The sequence below is a fragment of the Lolium rigidum genome, chromosome 5 (assembly GCF_022539505.1).
Source record: "Lolium rigidum isolate FL_2022 chromosome 5, APGP_CSIRO_Lrig_0.1, whole genome shotgun sequence".
Lineage (NCBI taxonomy): Eukaryota > Viridiplantae > Streptophyta > Magnoliopsida > Poales > Poaceae > Lolium > Lolium rigidum.
The window spans coordinates 198,618,435-198,634,589 of NC_061512.1; the positions used below are offsets into that span (position 1 = coordinate 198,618,435).

General features: G+C 42.5%; 2 protein-coding genes across 2 annotated transcripts; one reads left to right on the forward strand and one right to left on the reverse strand.

Annotated features, from left to right (window-relative positions):
- The first annotated feature begins 2,017 nt into the window (after window positions 1-2,017).
- Window positions 2,018-7,279, forward strand: LOC124656921 (protein GAMETE EXPRESSED 2). The gene is made up of 15 exons (XM_047195570.1): window positions 2,018-2,771; window positions 2,885-3,211; window positions 3,303-3,509; window positions 3,620-3,645; window positions 3,725-3,869; window positions 4,060-4,386; window positions 4,465-4,589; window positions 4,892-5,109; window positions 5,200-5,427; window positions 5,683-5,918; window positions 6,079-6,317; window positions 6,416-6,572; window positions 6,667-6,824; window positions 6,952-7,043; window positions 7,177-7,279. The coding sequence occupies exons 1-15, from the start codon at window positions 2,018-2,020 to the stop codon at window positions 7,277-7,279; spliced, it is 3,342 nt and encodes a 1,113-aa protein (XP_047051526.1).
- Window positions 7,280-7,601: 322 nt separating this feature from the next.
- LOC124652831 (5'-nucleotidase domain-containing protein DDB_G0275467) lies at window positions 7,602-15,001 on the reverse strand. Its single transcript, XM_047191874.1, has 12 exons — window positions 14,865-15,001; window positions 14,620-14,756; window positions 14,389-14,538; window positions 13,969-14,070; window positions 13,125-13,289; window positions 12,841-12,951; window positions 11,885-11,982; window positions 11,543-11,666; window positions 11,056-11,145; window positions 10,544-10,588; window positions 8,872-9,192; window positions 7,602-7,986 (listed from the first exon to the last, which is right to left on the reverse strand). The coding sequence occupies exons 1-12, from the start codon at window positions 14,893-14,895 to the stop codon at window positions 7,957-7,959; spliced, it is 1,404 nt and encodes a 467-aa protein (XP_047047830.1). The 5' UTR covers window positions 14,896-15,001; the 3' UTR covers window positions 7,602-7,956.
- Window positions 15,002-16,155: the final 1,154 nt, after the last annotated feature.

The window sequence follows — 16,155 nt, forward strand, 5'->3', positions numbered from 1 at the left end:
GGCGCCGGATTAAGCGTTTGGGGGACGTGTTTCGTTCGTACCGTGTTTGGGGGACGTTGCTCCCCAGCCGTGTTCCCCAAACGCCACCTCCAAACATTAAAATATTTTTTTTGTTTTTTTGCATTTTTATTTCAATAAAGAGAAAAAATATTCCACAAATTAATACATAATTGGGTACGTGGTTTACACGAAGATATAATTTGGAACATGATTTTCACAAACTAATACATAGTTTGAACCATGGTTGACACAAATATAAAATATTGCAAAAGAACTAAATCTAACTAGGCCGGGCATCGAAGGTTTCGTGTGTTCGCTGCCAAGAAAGAACACTCGAGGGTACATCCAGTCACCTAAACTGGAAAATCCAGCTGGTGAGGGTGCTTCTGTTGGTTCTTCCAAGGAAGAACAACCAGAAACCTTCGTGCATATATTTGCTGCGAAGAAACAACACTCTTCAGTCGTCGTCCTTGTCGGTGTTGTCGCCGTGGTAGTTCCGGCGGCAACGCGTCTCGTCGAACACCTTGACGCTCATGTCCCTGTCACCAAAGTAGGAGAACAGGAGGACAAAGCCGGCTTCGAGGCGGTGGTAGTGCGCGAACTTCTCCCAGCCGATGTGGAGGTACATCTTGCCATGTGCGTCGTAGATCACGTCGATGATCCACCGGCAGCAGCCGCATCCATCCTCCCGCAGATGCAGCGAGCGCGGGCGCTCGTCACCGGCGACGTAGTCGGCGAAGGAGTCTGGCAGCCTTTGGATGTCGTGCGGGTCGCCCTTGAGGACGACGATGAACTCGAACAGCATGCCCCCCCTCCTCGTCCTGCATGTCCGACGATGAGGACGACGACGGCGTCGCAGGCGACGGCGAGCGTGTTGCTCTGCCGCGACCACGACCACGGCTGCGAGCTCGGCCTCCTCCTCTACCAGCCATGGTGTCGGCTCTTGAGATGGTGACATCTAGGGTTGGGGAGAGACGCTAGGGTTTGTGTGTGAGAGAGACGATGAGAGGCGGCCCTTTTTATAGGCCGGAGGGAGGCGGGGGAGTGGTGACGCTCATTAACGCCGGTACGCAAAGCTAGGCGCGACGAGACACTTCGCTGCGCCTCTGCAGGAACTGCACCGTTGTTGCGTGCCAATAACTTCCGTCGCGAGGTAGGCGACGGTTAGGTTAAAATTCAATGTGCCGCTGACAGGTCGGCCCCGCCACTCCCCGCCTCGTTTTTCGGTGTGTCCGGCGTCACCAGTGCGTCCCCTGTGGGGCGGGGACGAGCTCGGGACGCCGGACACCGTATCAGGGCGCGCCGGACAAAAAGCGGCTTGGGGAACGTGGCTGAGAACGTTTTTTTTTTGTCCGGCGCGCTCCAAATCCCTTTGGAGAACGGTTTGGGGGACGCGGCCGGAGATGCTCTTGTTGATATTAGAAAGAGAGTACAAGATGTACGAAGCGAAAAAAGAAAGAAGGAAAACTCTACATGGGTACAAATGCTAAAACGCTCGATTTAGTCAGGTTCTCTTGATCTGTGCAGCAAGTCATGCGCCATTTTCTTCGTGAATCCCTCCAGTTTTTGGCCTCTTCAATGATGTTGGCATGAACTCTGTTGCGTGGCGCTGCAAAGTTTTGAAATATCCTGCTATTGCGCTCGAGTTTATGCATGTTTGGATGTGGTATTTGTGGAATCTCATTCTTAGAAAATTTTCCTACATATGCTTTTCAGGTGAATGGAAATTGACCACCAAAGACAATTATGGATCATTTCATATTGTACGTATATACGCCCCAATAATTTCTCACAAGATAATATAGTCCTTCAAACTTTCTTTTGTAGTTTCGATGCACGTCCTCTCGCAATCTCGCTTCAATTTTTTAAGAAATTCATGTGGATCATTCATAGACCAAGTTTACAAACTCTTATGCTCTGTTTTCCCATAGCAGAGAAGCCACGCATGTTTGCAAGGAACACTGCACGTCTGCACCGGCGGTTGCCGCCTTGCAGTTCCACTCCCCACAGCACATCCATGGCGAACTCCGTCGCGCTCTCGCTCCTCACGCTGGCCCTTCTCCTCCGCGTCGCCCCATCGACGGCGCAGAACCCTCCCATCCCGCGGCGACCGGCGTTCGCCTTCGGCTGGCTGAACGGCAGACAAACCTTCCGCGCCGGCGACACAGCAGTCATCATAATCATGTCCTTCGACCTCCCAGACGCCAACGTCTCGGCCGTCCGGCGCTCGGGCTCCTTCACGCTCACCGTGCGCGGCAAGACCGGCAACAGCACCTACGCCGCCGACGTCCGCGCGCGCCTCGAGGGGGCGCCGCCGTCCTGGACCATCACATTCGTGCCACTCCGGGCCGGGGACTTCGTGGCGGTCCTCGAGGAGGAGCGCTTCGCCATCGGCATCTCCACGCTCTACTACACGGTTGCCGCCAGGGACCTGCACCCGTCCGCCTCCCTGGCCTCCTGGATGTACTTCACCGGCTACGTCGTCGCCGGCTCCAAGGCCTTCGTGTCGATCGTCCCCCGGGACGCCTTCGGCAACGCCATCCCGCGTGAAGCCGAAGGCATGCCGCCTGGCGACGGGTACTTCAGGGTGTCGGGGTCGTACCTGAACGGAACCGCCGTCAAGTTCTTGGATTTTCAGTACAATGGCTGGGCAGCAGATGGGCGCCTCAGCCTCGAGTTCGTGCCCACTCTTGCAGGGGACTTCTTGGTCCAGGTTTATGGGGATAACAGGCCGCTGCGTGATTCGCCATTGTTGCTTACAGTGAAGCCAGGTTAGTCCTCTTAATTTCTTATCAACGCTTGATACATCAAACCAAATGCATAATTGTTGTGTATGGATATCCAAGTAAACTGTCTGTGTGGTTGGTTTAACTTCTTGTTGCAGGTCCCATTGACATTGCGAAAAGCACGGCCGACTGGAAGCATGGAACAAACGTGCTGCAGATATTCTCCAAGCTGGAGATCTTCATAAACCAGAAGGATTTGTACGGAAATCTAGTTCCGGAGATCCATCCATTTGACGCTGCCGTGGTGGAAAAGGCCTCAAACCTGTCTGTCCCGGTCGGGGATCTTCGGATCGAAGCGATCGCCGAGGGAATTCAGGTGCTCTCCTTCAACGTTGGGGAGCCCGGAGAGTTTGTGCTCACGATTCTTGATCTTCAGCTCAAGCAGAATCTCTCCAATATGGCATACATATATAATGTGTTTGTAGGTATGCTCGTTTGATAAACTTTCTTCTACAAGGATATTTATTGGTTTCATGATCAGTGTTCTGCATGATTCTGATAACTTGAGAATTTTAGGGTATGCCGATGGATCAAACAGCTTTGCTAATGGGTCCGGTATAGCGCAATCTGTTGCCGGTTCGGTGTCATCCTTCATGGTTTTCCTGGAAGATCAGTATCACGACCCTTCTCCGGTTGAACCCGCAATGTTGCAAGTGCATATTTTGAGTAAAAATGGCACGTCTGTTGTAAACCCAATTATATCACCTGTAAGAGAACCAAACGGTAATTGCTACCAAACCATTTTTCCAAATTTCAAAAGTTAAACTAAAAAGATGATTTAGTGTTGAATTCATGTGCAGAGACAATATCCATGGATGGACGTAATCCTTCAGATTATGGACCTGCTGACCATCAGAAAGCAAGTATCCTATTCTCTCACTGATTCAAGATTGCTTAATACTATTATGGTTTACTGAAATGCACCCTATTATTGATAGATGGTTGCTGGAAACTCAACACTGCAAGCCAGTCATTTTAATGTTTCATATACTCCTGAAATCGCTGGGGAGTACGATATCTGGGTGCTGTGTGGGAACATAGTGTTGAACAATGGAAATCCCTATAATATGACAGTTTCACCAGGTTGGATACATCTCCAAAGTATCATTCAGTAGCTGAGTTGTGCATTCATGTGACAATCCATTAACCGTTCTTTCCAATTTCAGCAGTGTTACCTTAGAGTGTAGCTCACACAGAACCAACTTCTGTATTGTTTTTTGTCTATCTGATGGCGATTGACATCTGACTTTCAAGAACCTTCCCTTTTTCGCAGGTGCAGTTAGCTCATCTATACCAAGTGATCCATTGTTTGAGCCTAGAGTCAAAATATCTGTTAGAAATGAAGTAACTGTTTGGCTCCGTGACTCGTTTATGAACCCAGTGGTATCTCTAGAGCCAAAACTGAGGCTTCATCTAACATCCGCAAATATACCGACCCTGGTGAACACGTCGAGCTTCGCTGCAGAGGAATTTGTCGACAACAAAGATGGATCATATACTACTTATTATGTGGCAAAGTATCTTGGTTCATATAGCTTCTGTACTCAGCTTAACAACACGCAGCTGCCTCCTTGTCCATTTGAAGTCCATGTTCTTGGAGGTAAAGCTTAAGTTGTACAGATGGTATTTATGTTTAAAATGTGACAATGATATGTTAATTGAAGGTATCTCACTGCAGATGACTACTTTTCTCAAGTCAAAAACGATAACATTTCAGTTTGGGAGGATGAATCTGTTAGCTTTGGTGTACTGTCAAATGACTACATTGCAGCAGGACAACCTGAAGGAGTTAACTTATCTTCAGTAAGTTTGTTAAGTAACATTTTTGCAACTGAATTGTTCAATACTTCTTTTAAAAAATTCAATAGTTCTCTCTTTTTTTCCTTTTTACAATTTATTTTTTGAACATTTCTACTTCCCAATTAAACAAGAAAATTTATGTACGAAAAATTGGAAAATAAGTACAGTGACACAATTAAAATTTTGCAATTTCATTCTGTAATTTTCCTACTACACTAACATTTCAGTTGTTTCGTTGTTTCAGTAGTCATTACGCTCTTATTTGATAATTATAAGCATGGTAAATTTGTCCTTTCCTATTGAAGCCACTCCATGGATCAGTCCTAGAGTACGAGCAAAGCTATCGGTACACGCCGTTTGAAGGATATTTTGGGAATGACTCATTCTCATACACAGTATCTGATCAGCATAGCAACGTTGCAAGTGGCAAAGTGTTCATATCTGTTCTCTGCAGACCACCTCACTTCATCTCTTTACCCAAGCAGTTGCATGTTACTGAAGATATAATTGGCCCAAATTTTGGGTAAGATTTTTTTTTATTACGTACTTATATATTTTCTAAATATTTTCTTAGGGTTCTAATTTGGTTTTGCCTTTCTTTGTGTTCTGGCAGTGGGTTTCCAGGGATCGAAATAATATATTCCGACACAGCAGAAAACATATCAGTAACAGTGAAGGCACAGTCAGGCAAAGTTCTTCTTGCTCCCATGCCAATGAAACTTCAACAGACATCGGATGATGTAATTTCAATCAGCAGGGGAGCTAGATCTGGCAAAGACATAAATTTACAAGGGATGGTAGAAGCAATAAACGTGGCGCTAAAATATCTTCGGTACATTGGGTATTTCTGAAAAATCTGAATCTCCTAGTACTACCCTCGTACCATAACAGAATGTGGTCAGAGAAAAATATCGTTAGCATTTCCATGGATAATAAATTATAGTTTCATAATTTTGTAATATTTTACGAGCATATTCATACAAAAATAATGACCAAAATTCCATATACAAGACTGTGCCCATATCTAATTAAAAGAACGTCAGGTATTTTAGAAGGCCTGATACAGGAAGAGAATTAATTATGTAATCATGTGCAGAAATGAAGACTTCTATGGAGAAGATGTTATAACGCTATCTGCCAAGAACAGAAATGGTATAGAAAATACTAAGTTACATATATTTGTTCAGCCAATCAACGACCCTCCGGTTATACTAGCACCAAAATCAATTCTCCTGGGTGGGAAAGAATCAAGAGAAGGATATCAAATCTTTGACAAACAGAGAGATCCATTCGAGTTTTCAATTGTTGAACCGGATCTTCGTCATTATCCAGGTACTTTGTCTTACTCTTTTGGTATGAAACCATGAATGTAAAATGGGCTGTATCCTGCTTAATTAGTTTGAGATGTAAGATGACGTTTCCTAGTAGTACATTACATTTGCTATTTCCTTAACAGAAATTTAAGGTAACTCTTTTTATTCTATTTTTTCAGGGAACAAGTCCCACCTTCTGCTAGTGCTCTCCTTGGAAGTTCTTGAAGGAACCTTGGTGATGACATTGCCAGCCGGCATTGTCGCCACTGCCGAGCTGAAGGCTGATGGCAATAACCATTGGCAGTCTCTTCAGGCCTACGTGGCCATTGCCCATCACTTTGTCCTGAGGGGAACTGGCATCAGGTTCCACGGGAATGTTTCTGACTGCAACAATGCAATGCAACGGTTGTTTTACCAAGTAAATGTTCCTTGATCAAATTTTCTCGGTCGTCTAATTAGCTGATTACCTGAAATCTATACATGATAAATCTCCCGTGACATTTGTTTCTCTTGCAGGGTGCTAGCCATGAGACAAGGTTATTTATTACTGTAAACGACCTTGGAAACTATGGATGCTACCCAGATTGTTCAGAGATGATGTCAACGCCACTCTCCACGGCGAAGACTGTTCGACTAGTCAAAACAAAACCTATGAACTCAAGAAGAGCCATCTGTAAGTACCAATATCATGTTCTCTATTTGCTTGGCAGCAGGCTCATAATTTCTATGTAACTTATCTCAGTATTTTCTGCGACAAATATTTTCAGTGGTCGGATCAGCAATAGCAATCGAGATCTTAGCAATGCTATGCCTTGGTGGGGTTCTCCTGTATTTCCTCGTGAAATGCATGAGTCAACTGAAAGGAAAGCAAAGAGATCCTGTCAACAATGAAGTGCGCACCGCGGAACAAACTACATCTCGTCAAGTGAGTATATTTCTGCTTGGAACTATCATCAGGCAAGTGGCAAGTGGGATCCACGAAATAAACCTTTTGAGCTTTTTCATCTACAAACTCTGATATTATTTTGCTGATGCTCTTCTACGACACAAAGATGAGTCGGTCGCCCTCAGATGATGCTGGATATAGCTCTGCTCCTGCTGCTGTGCTATCCTTAGGTGGAAACAGATCAAGTTGTCGGCAGCGGTAAGCAATGTTGATTTGGCTTCATATTCAGAAACTAGTGATGTTCAATTCAGCGAAGTTCATAGTGTTAGTGTTGCAACTCAGCATAGATGACAAAAAATCGGTCTAATTGCTATTCGTTTTGGATATTCAGTTCTTGCAGGTCATCCAAGCAGGAACTGGAACTGCAGCCTTTGTCCGGGATCAGAATTAATGTTGATCAAGACGCTCAGCTTGCATTAGAAAAGGACAAGTAGTAATTCCTTGATTATCTACAAATGTAACAAAACGAGCAGAACCATATAATCCAAATTTTCTTCTGTTAGGGACTTCCTGAATCTTGCTTGTTGAATCATTCGTCCGACACAAAGAGATTTAGTTTGACGGTAGTTACATATAATGCAGACTTAAGAACTGTCAGTAACATGTATATGAACAGATCCAACTTTTTTTTAAAAAAAACTTGACATTTGGCTTAAACTACCATCAATATATGATCCAATTTGGTGTCCGATGACATTTCACCCATACATGTTCAAATATTGGCAACTACAGTATGTGGATTGGAGAATAGATTGCTTAACACTGGAAGATTTCCTTCACTTGCTGTTGGCAAAGATCACTTCCTGTGATCATTATTGACAACTATTACAGATAGCTGTGAGTTTTCTGGATGTCTTGAGAAACAACAACAGGGATATACAGAAGAATGGCATACTCATGTGGACAGTGATTCTCCCATAAGTCACGATAGGAACATCTTAATGACTTTGCTACCTCGCCTATTTGGCTGGGTACATCATGTGCTGGTTTCTCCAAAGCCTAACCAAGTTGCAGTGGCAGCACCGAACCAGCACGGAATCCCGTAGTCAGAGGAACTATGATGGGTATTACACCATACCGCATGGTTCTCCGTAAGATTGGATAGAATGAACTACGAACCATTGAACAAACTCGCCGGGACCTACAACATGGAATGTTTAAGATATAATTTTATTTTAAAAACATTATTCAAAAAATATTTGACTTTCCAATTTTAACTATTGCAGATATTCCCTTTACAACCATGAAGTTTGAAAATGGAAATCTTAATCAGAATCGGTTCACTTTCCCCCCTCTTTGGCCATATCCCAAGCGGTTTGTGCTGAGACAACATGGGGCATCAACTTTTACACGCCCATGTCAGCAACTTAATTTAAAATATAGAAAAATCAAGAAATTGAAAAGGATAATTATAACTTGGGGATTTGGGAATATTTTCACACAGCATATTAAAAACATTAAGCTACACATAATATGTGGACTGTTGATTCTGCTTGTTTAAATCGACTTAAAACTATCTTTGCCTTATTAAGAGTTTCAGATCTTGTCCCCAGAAATTCTGATTATTTATATTTTATTCTGCCTTTCCTAAACAAATTAAGCTTCTAAAATGGCAGGTGCGGATGTTTATGTCATGCCACGTGTCTCCCTGTGAGAACAAAACTGCTTGGGATAGGCCAAGGGGGTAAAACTGACTAAAGAGTTCAAGTTTAAAAACAAGAGGTTTCAGAGTTGAAGGTTGAAAACGGACTGGTTTCTTATTCAAAATACAACTAAAATGTAACTGCCCTAAGGTAAGAATCAAGTCAGTTATCCGTATGGAAGAATCAGCTAACAAATTAAGTGTTCAGTTTCATGGAAATGCCTGGAGTGTTTCCCTGCAAATAGGAAAGTTGAATTTTGTTTCTTAAGCAGTAGAAAGCGAAGAAATAGAAATCTATCATATCTTGGTGTTTCCTGTAATGAAGTGTTAGTGAAATAAGCTGAACAGGTAGATCTAAATACCACAAGTAAGAATTTGAGCTACCTTCGCATTATGTGGCATGATCTTTATGTCATGAGGTGGATGAAGCCATGATTCAGGGGCATGTGACAAGAAGTTCTCGAGCTTGCTGGTGTAGATATCTGCATATTGATGAATGTGATAGGCAAATGATGATTCCTTTCCTGTGTCTGTAAGGAATGTTGCACCAAAGGAGCTATTAAACAGACTTCGCATCCCAGATCGACATTGATGCCTTTCTGCATTCAACTCATCAAGCAATGCTCTGTAAACCTGGCCTTTCTCAGTGCTAACAACAGTTGCATGAACTTTCCCAAGTAGATCATGTATTATACTTAATTTTGCCTGCAGTGTAGGAAATAGTTCAGGTAATTTTATAAAGCATCCATGTGGATGGAAAGTCATGGACAAACATGATGCATACTATTCAATAGATGAATCAAACCATGCAAAATGAATTAAAAACATCAATACCTATGTGACGGAGCAATTTGTAGTGCAACTGGTAGTCCCCGTATTATTGCAGGGTCTTTTTAATCCGTTTACTTCAGTTTTTTTTCAGTCGAATGGCTTACAAGTTTCCTTTTCCAATCCAGCTAGGAATTGTACTAACTATTAACCCTTCAAAATAATATTTACATAGGTAGTTGTGATGAATCTTTCATCGGTGTAGGTACCACATCGAGAAGAGCCGGGCGGCACAGGCAAGGTTGAAGAGGACAGATCTTAGGAGAAAGAGGAGACCAAGAAATGCGGAGAAACTTCAGGCGAGAGATATCCTATTCTTTTTTCGAGGAAACGCAAAAAAGCCTTTGTGTTTCATTTCAATCTATTAATGTCACGATTGTAATCAAGGTTTAAAATAGCACGCTATTTCTCCGCTAATAGCGCGCTAGCATATCTAGAGGGCCCACACTAAATTTTAGTAATTTGCTCGCTGTGGCGCTATTTGCGAAATAGCAGGTTATATCGCGCTAAAACTTCATAGCGTTAGAGCGCTATTTTTTTGAGGCAAGTTGCTTTCACTTTTTCGTGGTGATGAACTGCAACTGTTGGTTCCACTTCTAAATCAGAAGATAATATCGCTAATGCTAATAATTTTTAATAAATAATTTATACTATGTTGTTGCCTTGTGAAATGCTGATGTTAGCCTTCTAAAATATTTGAGATCTATTTTTATACGTGGTTATGTATGTATGATTCAGTCACTTTTGGACTATATATCCATTCGTTCTAGTAAAACTATTTATTTTTAGGCTATATTTAGTATTATTTTGAAAAAGCTATTTGAAATATACCACGCTATTAGCACGATATAGCGTCCATAGCGTTTGAAGGAGGCTCCCGCTATTTCATTTAGCACGCTATTTTAAACCTTGATTGATAGGTCTCTGTACAAAGAGGGTTCTCCTATGGGATCAATCTATTAATAACCTTCCTAACTAATGCATACCAACTAATCTTCCTAACTAATGCATACCAACTAATCTTCCTAACTAATGCATACCAACTAATGAGATAAGATGCCAGTTAATAAAGTATAACTTGATTACTAAGTTGATGTTGCCGCTGACCCGAGAAGCTGAGGGTGATTCCCGTGGTGCACAGCAGCTAGGCTAGCTTGCACATAAAAGCAGTCATACAGTGCAAACAGAAAACTGAGTTGCATATTCTAGAGGCATATGATATACAAACCTGCTGGAACCGGTAGCTGTCGCTGTTCTGGATTCCTATTTCATCCTGAAATGAAAAGGAGCATATTATTGTAACACAGTACAAAATACAGTTACACATTTTGCATGATCAAGCAATGGGAAACTATTATGATTTAAAAGAAGTAATGGGAAACTATCAGAATCAGTCAGGAGAAATCTAGAAGTGAATCAATCAGATCTGACTTTTCAAAGAGCACAAAGTTATTCATGTCATCTAATAGCTTACCCCACATGTTCAAGATCAAGGTGACATACGAGGTTACTAGTTTGAAAATTTCAATATTTGTTTCCTTCATTCTCATATAGTTTGGTTAGCGTATCTGATATATTGTATAAATATTTTAATCTCAGTACAAGCTGAACCAAGACAACCTAAGAAGGCCTTAATATGTTAAATTGGTGACAATAGATTGTGCTGTTTGCATATCATAATCACACACTAAATTCTGGCTTATGCAGAAAATCTCAAGTAAAAAAAAGAGAAGCACCGACCTCCAGTTCGCGAATTACAGCAGCTGTGCGCCAGCCAGCTTTAGAAGGCCCTCTCAAGTCGCTTAAAAGATGATCACCAAAGTATATCACCTAAGACAAGGCAAAATAATAATTGAGATGATATATTTAGAATTTAGATGGACAGCATCCAAACATCAGTATTAAGGAGACATGTGTTGGTGCGTGAATGAAGACCAGACCAGGCTATCAATGGTAGGACAAGGTTATTGCATTACCCTATTAGATTAAGCACAAAGCATAGTCAACAGACCAAAAAAGTAACAGATTAGGCTAAAGATCATGACAGCTTCTTCTATGTAGAACAAAAATCAACTACCGCTTGACATGTGCAAATGTATGTGAAAAGCATTGTATTGATTCAACAAGAAAAACAGTCACTCTAGACAGAAATGTCTAAGCTGAGTGAACATATATAAGTATATAACAACAATGATACTTTTTGGGGTTCAAACTTTTAAGCACCAACCTCTGGACCTCTCCACTTTGTTATCTGCAGAAATGACTTTAAGCAGCCATGGTAATAGACTTCACTTGGCAAAAACTTGTCAACTGCAGTAAAAGCTAAGGTGTCCTTTTCAGTGTCATATACCCTACAGGTAACCAGTAAAAATAATTAGGAATCAAGAAACAGAGTAAACATGATTGTGCAGAACATTTAAGAATTGGAAGCAATATAAGTCACATGCGCCTGCAGTCACTTAGGCCTACTTTCAATATTCAATTTACATGGATGATGGATGTGGTAGTTCAAAAGGCAAGCAAACACACATACCACCATTTTGCTAAGAAGGATTCAAATAATATTAACCTGAATGGGTGGTCGGAATTGTAGAAAGTTGGTTTATTTGCCTGAGCAATCACAACATCAAAAAGCTCCCTCCAGGAATTGCCATCAAAATGCTGGTCCTGCTCAACCAAAAACTGAACAAGTAAAAATGTGGTTGGACAAAAAGAATGACCTTTGAGAAACAAATTGCCATAGCATGACTCCTCGTATTTAGAACTACTGTCTTCGTGAAGAAATTAATAGAACGGCACAAGAAAAACACTACAATTATGATGTTTGTGCAGCCTAAAAAAGCATAGTTGTGTCCTCCATACTAGTAAAAGGAAATCTGGAAACAAATGAAGACTATGCATGCAAAATATTTGCATTGTGTTCATAAGAATAAGGGCCAAGGGCTCAAGGTGGTATAAAAAATATATAGACTGCACTCTTCCCCTTGTGTGATGGTAACAAAATATTCCATACATCAAATTATGATTTTTTTTTAATTGAACATCCTCTTCCCCTTGTGTGATAGTAATGGTAATAAAATATTGCATATACTACCTCCGTTTCAAAGAATAAGGCGCATGCGTATTCCAAGACGAACTTTGACCATAAAAATTGAGCAACAAAATCTTGATTATATTATATGTAAATGGTATCGTTGGATTCATATTGAAAAGAACTTTCTAATAATGTTAATTTCATACAATGATACAAACAATCTTTATATATTCGAAGTAATTCTTGGTCAAACAAAAAGCACGAAAAAGGAGGGCGTCTTATTCTTTGAAACGGAGGGAGTATCAAATTATCGATTAGAATTTCAGCCCCCCAAAAAAATTGATTCGGAAGTTTATGTTAGACCTGTTAAATGCAAGCACTACTGTATGCTATGATGGGCGAAGCCAAAATCTATATCGGAATACTTTTGCGCTCTTAATCCTAAACTAATTACAGGAAAAACACAAAACAATTTGAATATAGATAGGTACCTCTAGCAAATAACTCATCCCTCCATCTACAAAGTAGAAAGGTGAGTTGGTTAGAAGAAACAGTTTTTTTCCCTTCTCACGTAGCGTCTTTAAGAAACGGAACACCTGACTCTGCAAGAGACAAATAAGTTGAGGTAATCATTTTAGAGTCGCATTGGTAAGAACAAAAGCACATGGCACAACAGAGGAATGTCAGAAGATGAGAAACATTATCAGGTTAAAGCATTTCCAATAATTCAATATGAAAGTATTCAACATAGGAATAAGAGAGCAGTAATGCTTACATTTTTTATCAGAAATTTCTGTGGCTCGGCAAGAACTTTCCTGTGAACTAAACCACTTCTGTGGACATGCTGAATCGCTTTGTTCACATCCTCGTATATGTAAGGGGCATCAAACTCTAGCTTGGCATCTACAAAGTGCTGAACAATATCTGCAATGAGGCATGCCTGTGAAGAAATGATTGTGTTCTTATTGTCAGAAACAGTCGGTGAAAAGGCCAGTGCACTTGTGCTAGAGTACATAATATGAATATCATAATGATCCAGTAAGCAATACATAATATTGCTATAAATTGAATGAACGATACTTCTCACTGTTCTATACCATGCATGTATACATCCTAGGGCAGATATGCACAATTATCATCCCAACTAGAATTATTTAACACACACAGAATGTGCACAAAAATCTTAACAGATAAAATATCTATCATCTATACAGAAAGCATTAACTACATGGGAGATATCGTATATGTGCTACTTAATCCAGATATATGTACTGACTACTGACTACTGATAGTGCTTTACTGCTTCAAAAGTAAGTAATCCCTCCGTTCACTAATGTAAGACCTTTTAGCTTTTTTGCTAAATGCATGTATCTAGACATGTTTTAGTGTGTAGTGTCAGTCATTTTGATCCGTATCTAGTCCACTTTTCAAGTATCTAAAAGGTCTTACATTAGTGAATGGAGGGATTAACAAATACTCCCTCTGTTCATGTTTAATCGACGCAACCTATTCCATGTGTAGCACTCACGTCGATTTATTACGAACGGAGGGAGTACATGTGATATGAAAGAAGGGAACAAAGTAAACACGAGCGAACGCTGGGATCAATTCAATAATACCTCACTAAAACAGAAGACATCCATGAGCCCAACAAGCTGACGAACTTGATCTCTTCCGATATGTCTTGTGCCGTATAGTTCTTTTATCTCAGTCGGACTTAGCTGACCAACAAACAGCCATGTAAGCTTTTTTCACGAGAATCCCCATTAACACCAGGACAAACTAATATCGCCAAGAGACACTGTTCATTTGTCTGCATTTGACTTCCAAATAGGTACAAAAATGACTAGTGGTGGAGAATCCTATTCTTGATACTGTGGTAGCGCCATTAAAAATCCACTATACCCAGTGTCCGGAGCGTGAATCCAACAGTCCGATCAGTGCAAGGAAATCAATGACATATATGGCATAATCACATTAGTGGGAACCTACAACATTTTGCATATGAGTACCCAAAGAAAAAGCAGTGAACACCTCACCTTTCGCCGCCCAAAGAAGCAACCGTCAGGTTCGATAGAACCAAAGAAGTCAAGCTTCACAAGGCACCCTTTTAGTTTGTCATAGTAAAGGCCCCTGACGGGAAAGCTGCGATCATACTCGTACTGCAAGCAGCTCTCCGGATACTTGAACTGCACAGGACATGAGCACCAGTCACAAGCAATTCATGGATCAGGCAACGCAGCAAATAGGGAGAATGAAGAGGCGGGAACCTCGTCGACCAAGTGCTTCTTGGCGAGGTCGTAGATCAGGCACTGCAGGTGGTCGGAGTAGTGCGAGAGCGTGTAGTCGTAGTCGAAGCCGTAGACTTGCAGGTCGTCCAGTTTGACGTTCTTGTTGACGTAAATCCCTGAAACCCGTGAACCCCAACCCCGGCAAATCCAGTGACCATTTTTAGACGCTCCCAAAGCATTAAAGCAACAAGGAGACGGTGGGCAGGAGGAGCGAACATCCAGACCTTGCGGGTTCATCTTGGGCATGTCCTTCATGGCGGCGGGGATGCTGAGGTAGTTGCGCTTGGCGTCCTCGAACTCGCGGCGGATGCGCTCGATCTCGTCCTCGTCGGCGCCGGACCCCAGCGTCGTGGAGAGCGTGCACATGCTTCGGAGACCTGGAACGAGAAGAGAATTATGAGGTAGGCTGCCCGGCTCCCAGCGCAGCATTATGTCGAACGGCATGGCTGCAAGAACCCAGTGACGGACGGACTGACCTCTGCTGTGCCGCGGCGCAGTCCTGGAAAGCGCCGGAGAGGAGAGGTAGCACGAGGCGAGACGGCGGATGCGCGCGGCCGCCGCCATCGAGGTCGGTGGGCCGGTCGGTCGGTCGCCGGCGAGAGGCGGGGGAGGGTAGGAGCGAAGAAGCCAATAGCGCGGGAGACGGCTGGTTTTCCTAGTGGAGGGTGGAGTGTGACGCAAGGTGCACGTGCCGCTGACGTGTGGGCCCGGTATCACGGACCTTTGTTGCGGCTTGCGAGCGACCGAGAGCTCGTGGCAGCCACGTGGGCAGGGCCTTTTTCCGACGCCAAGCGCCCGTGAAACTGAAAAAGAAGTCCAAACGAGAAAGTGTCCTTCCCAAGGGTGCAGAACAAAAAAAAAAGGCTCCTATACGCAAATAGGGTAACGTGTATAAATTCATTTGATTTAAATATATTGTCAGTCACTTCATGAACAAGCACAAATGCATATCAACAGAATCAATGAACTGAAAATAAAAGAAAAAATTAGGTTTACCTTAAGGGCATTGTGTCAAACACATACGGGGTGCACCGTAGTCGCTCTTGGGGTGGGGAAGAGGGGGCGGCGGCGCCAAACACAAAGGGGTGATGTCAAGGGGAGGGATGCCGATGGGGAATGGATGGGGAGGAATTAAAGATTTATGGGAGATGCATATTACGAGAGGAGAGGTTCATTGACAAGACCTCCTCCATTAACCCCTTCAAAACGGCATCATATCTACACGGGAGAGTGGCACCAATTGGCGATGGTGATTAGGGGGGAATGGGAAAAGGAAACAACGAGGCGAGACATAAATTGATACGATGACGGTGGTGACCTGGACTGGAATCTGGAGAGGATGAGCAGATGTATCGGTCGCTCTGCTTTTTGCCTAGCAATGTGTGCATACATTGCCTAAACTGCTAGCATTGATTAATTTGGTTCAGAAGTTTCTACTTCCTCCATATCGGTTTAACAGGCGCGCACGCAGTTTAAGATAAAATTTGACCATTAATTTTGTCAACAAAATATAAA

Bases quoted from the DNA above. Each gene is read 5' to 3' on its own strand.
- LOC124652831 (XM_047191874.1), bottom strand. From the start codon at position 14,895: ATGAAGGACATGCCCAAGATGAACCCGCAAG. The intron at 14,757-14,864 runs GTCTGGATGTTC...CACGGGTTTCAG, and splicing joins GCCCAAGATGAACCCGCAAG to GGATTTACGTCAACAAGAAC. The intron at 11,146-11,542 runs GTTGGTGCTTAA...GCCTTGTCTTAG, and splicing joins CAAAGTGGAGAGGTCCAGAG to GTGATATACTTTGGTGATCA.
- LOC124656921 (XM_047195570.1), top strand. From the start codon at position 2,018: ATGGCGAACTCCGTCGCGCTCTCGCTCCTCACGCTGGCCCTTCTCCTC. The intron at 3,646-3,724 runs GCAAGTATCCTA...TATTATTGATAG, and splicing joins GACCTGCTGACCATCAGAAA to ATGGTTGCTGGAAACTCAAC. The intron at 6,825-6,951 runs GTGAGTATATTT...TACGACACAAAG, and splicing joins AACAAACTACATCTCGTCAA to ATGAGTCGGTCGCCCTCAGA.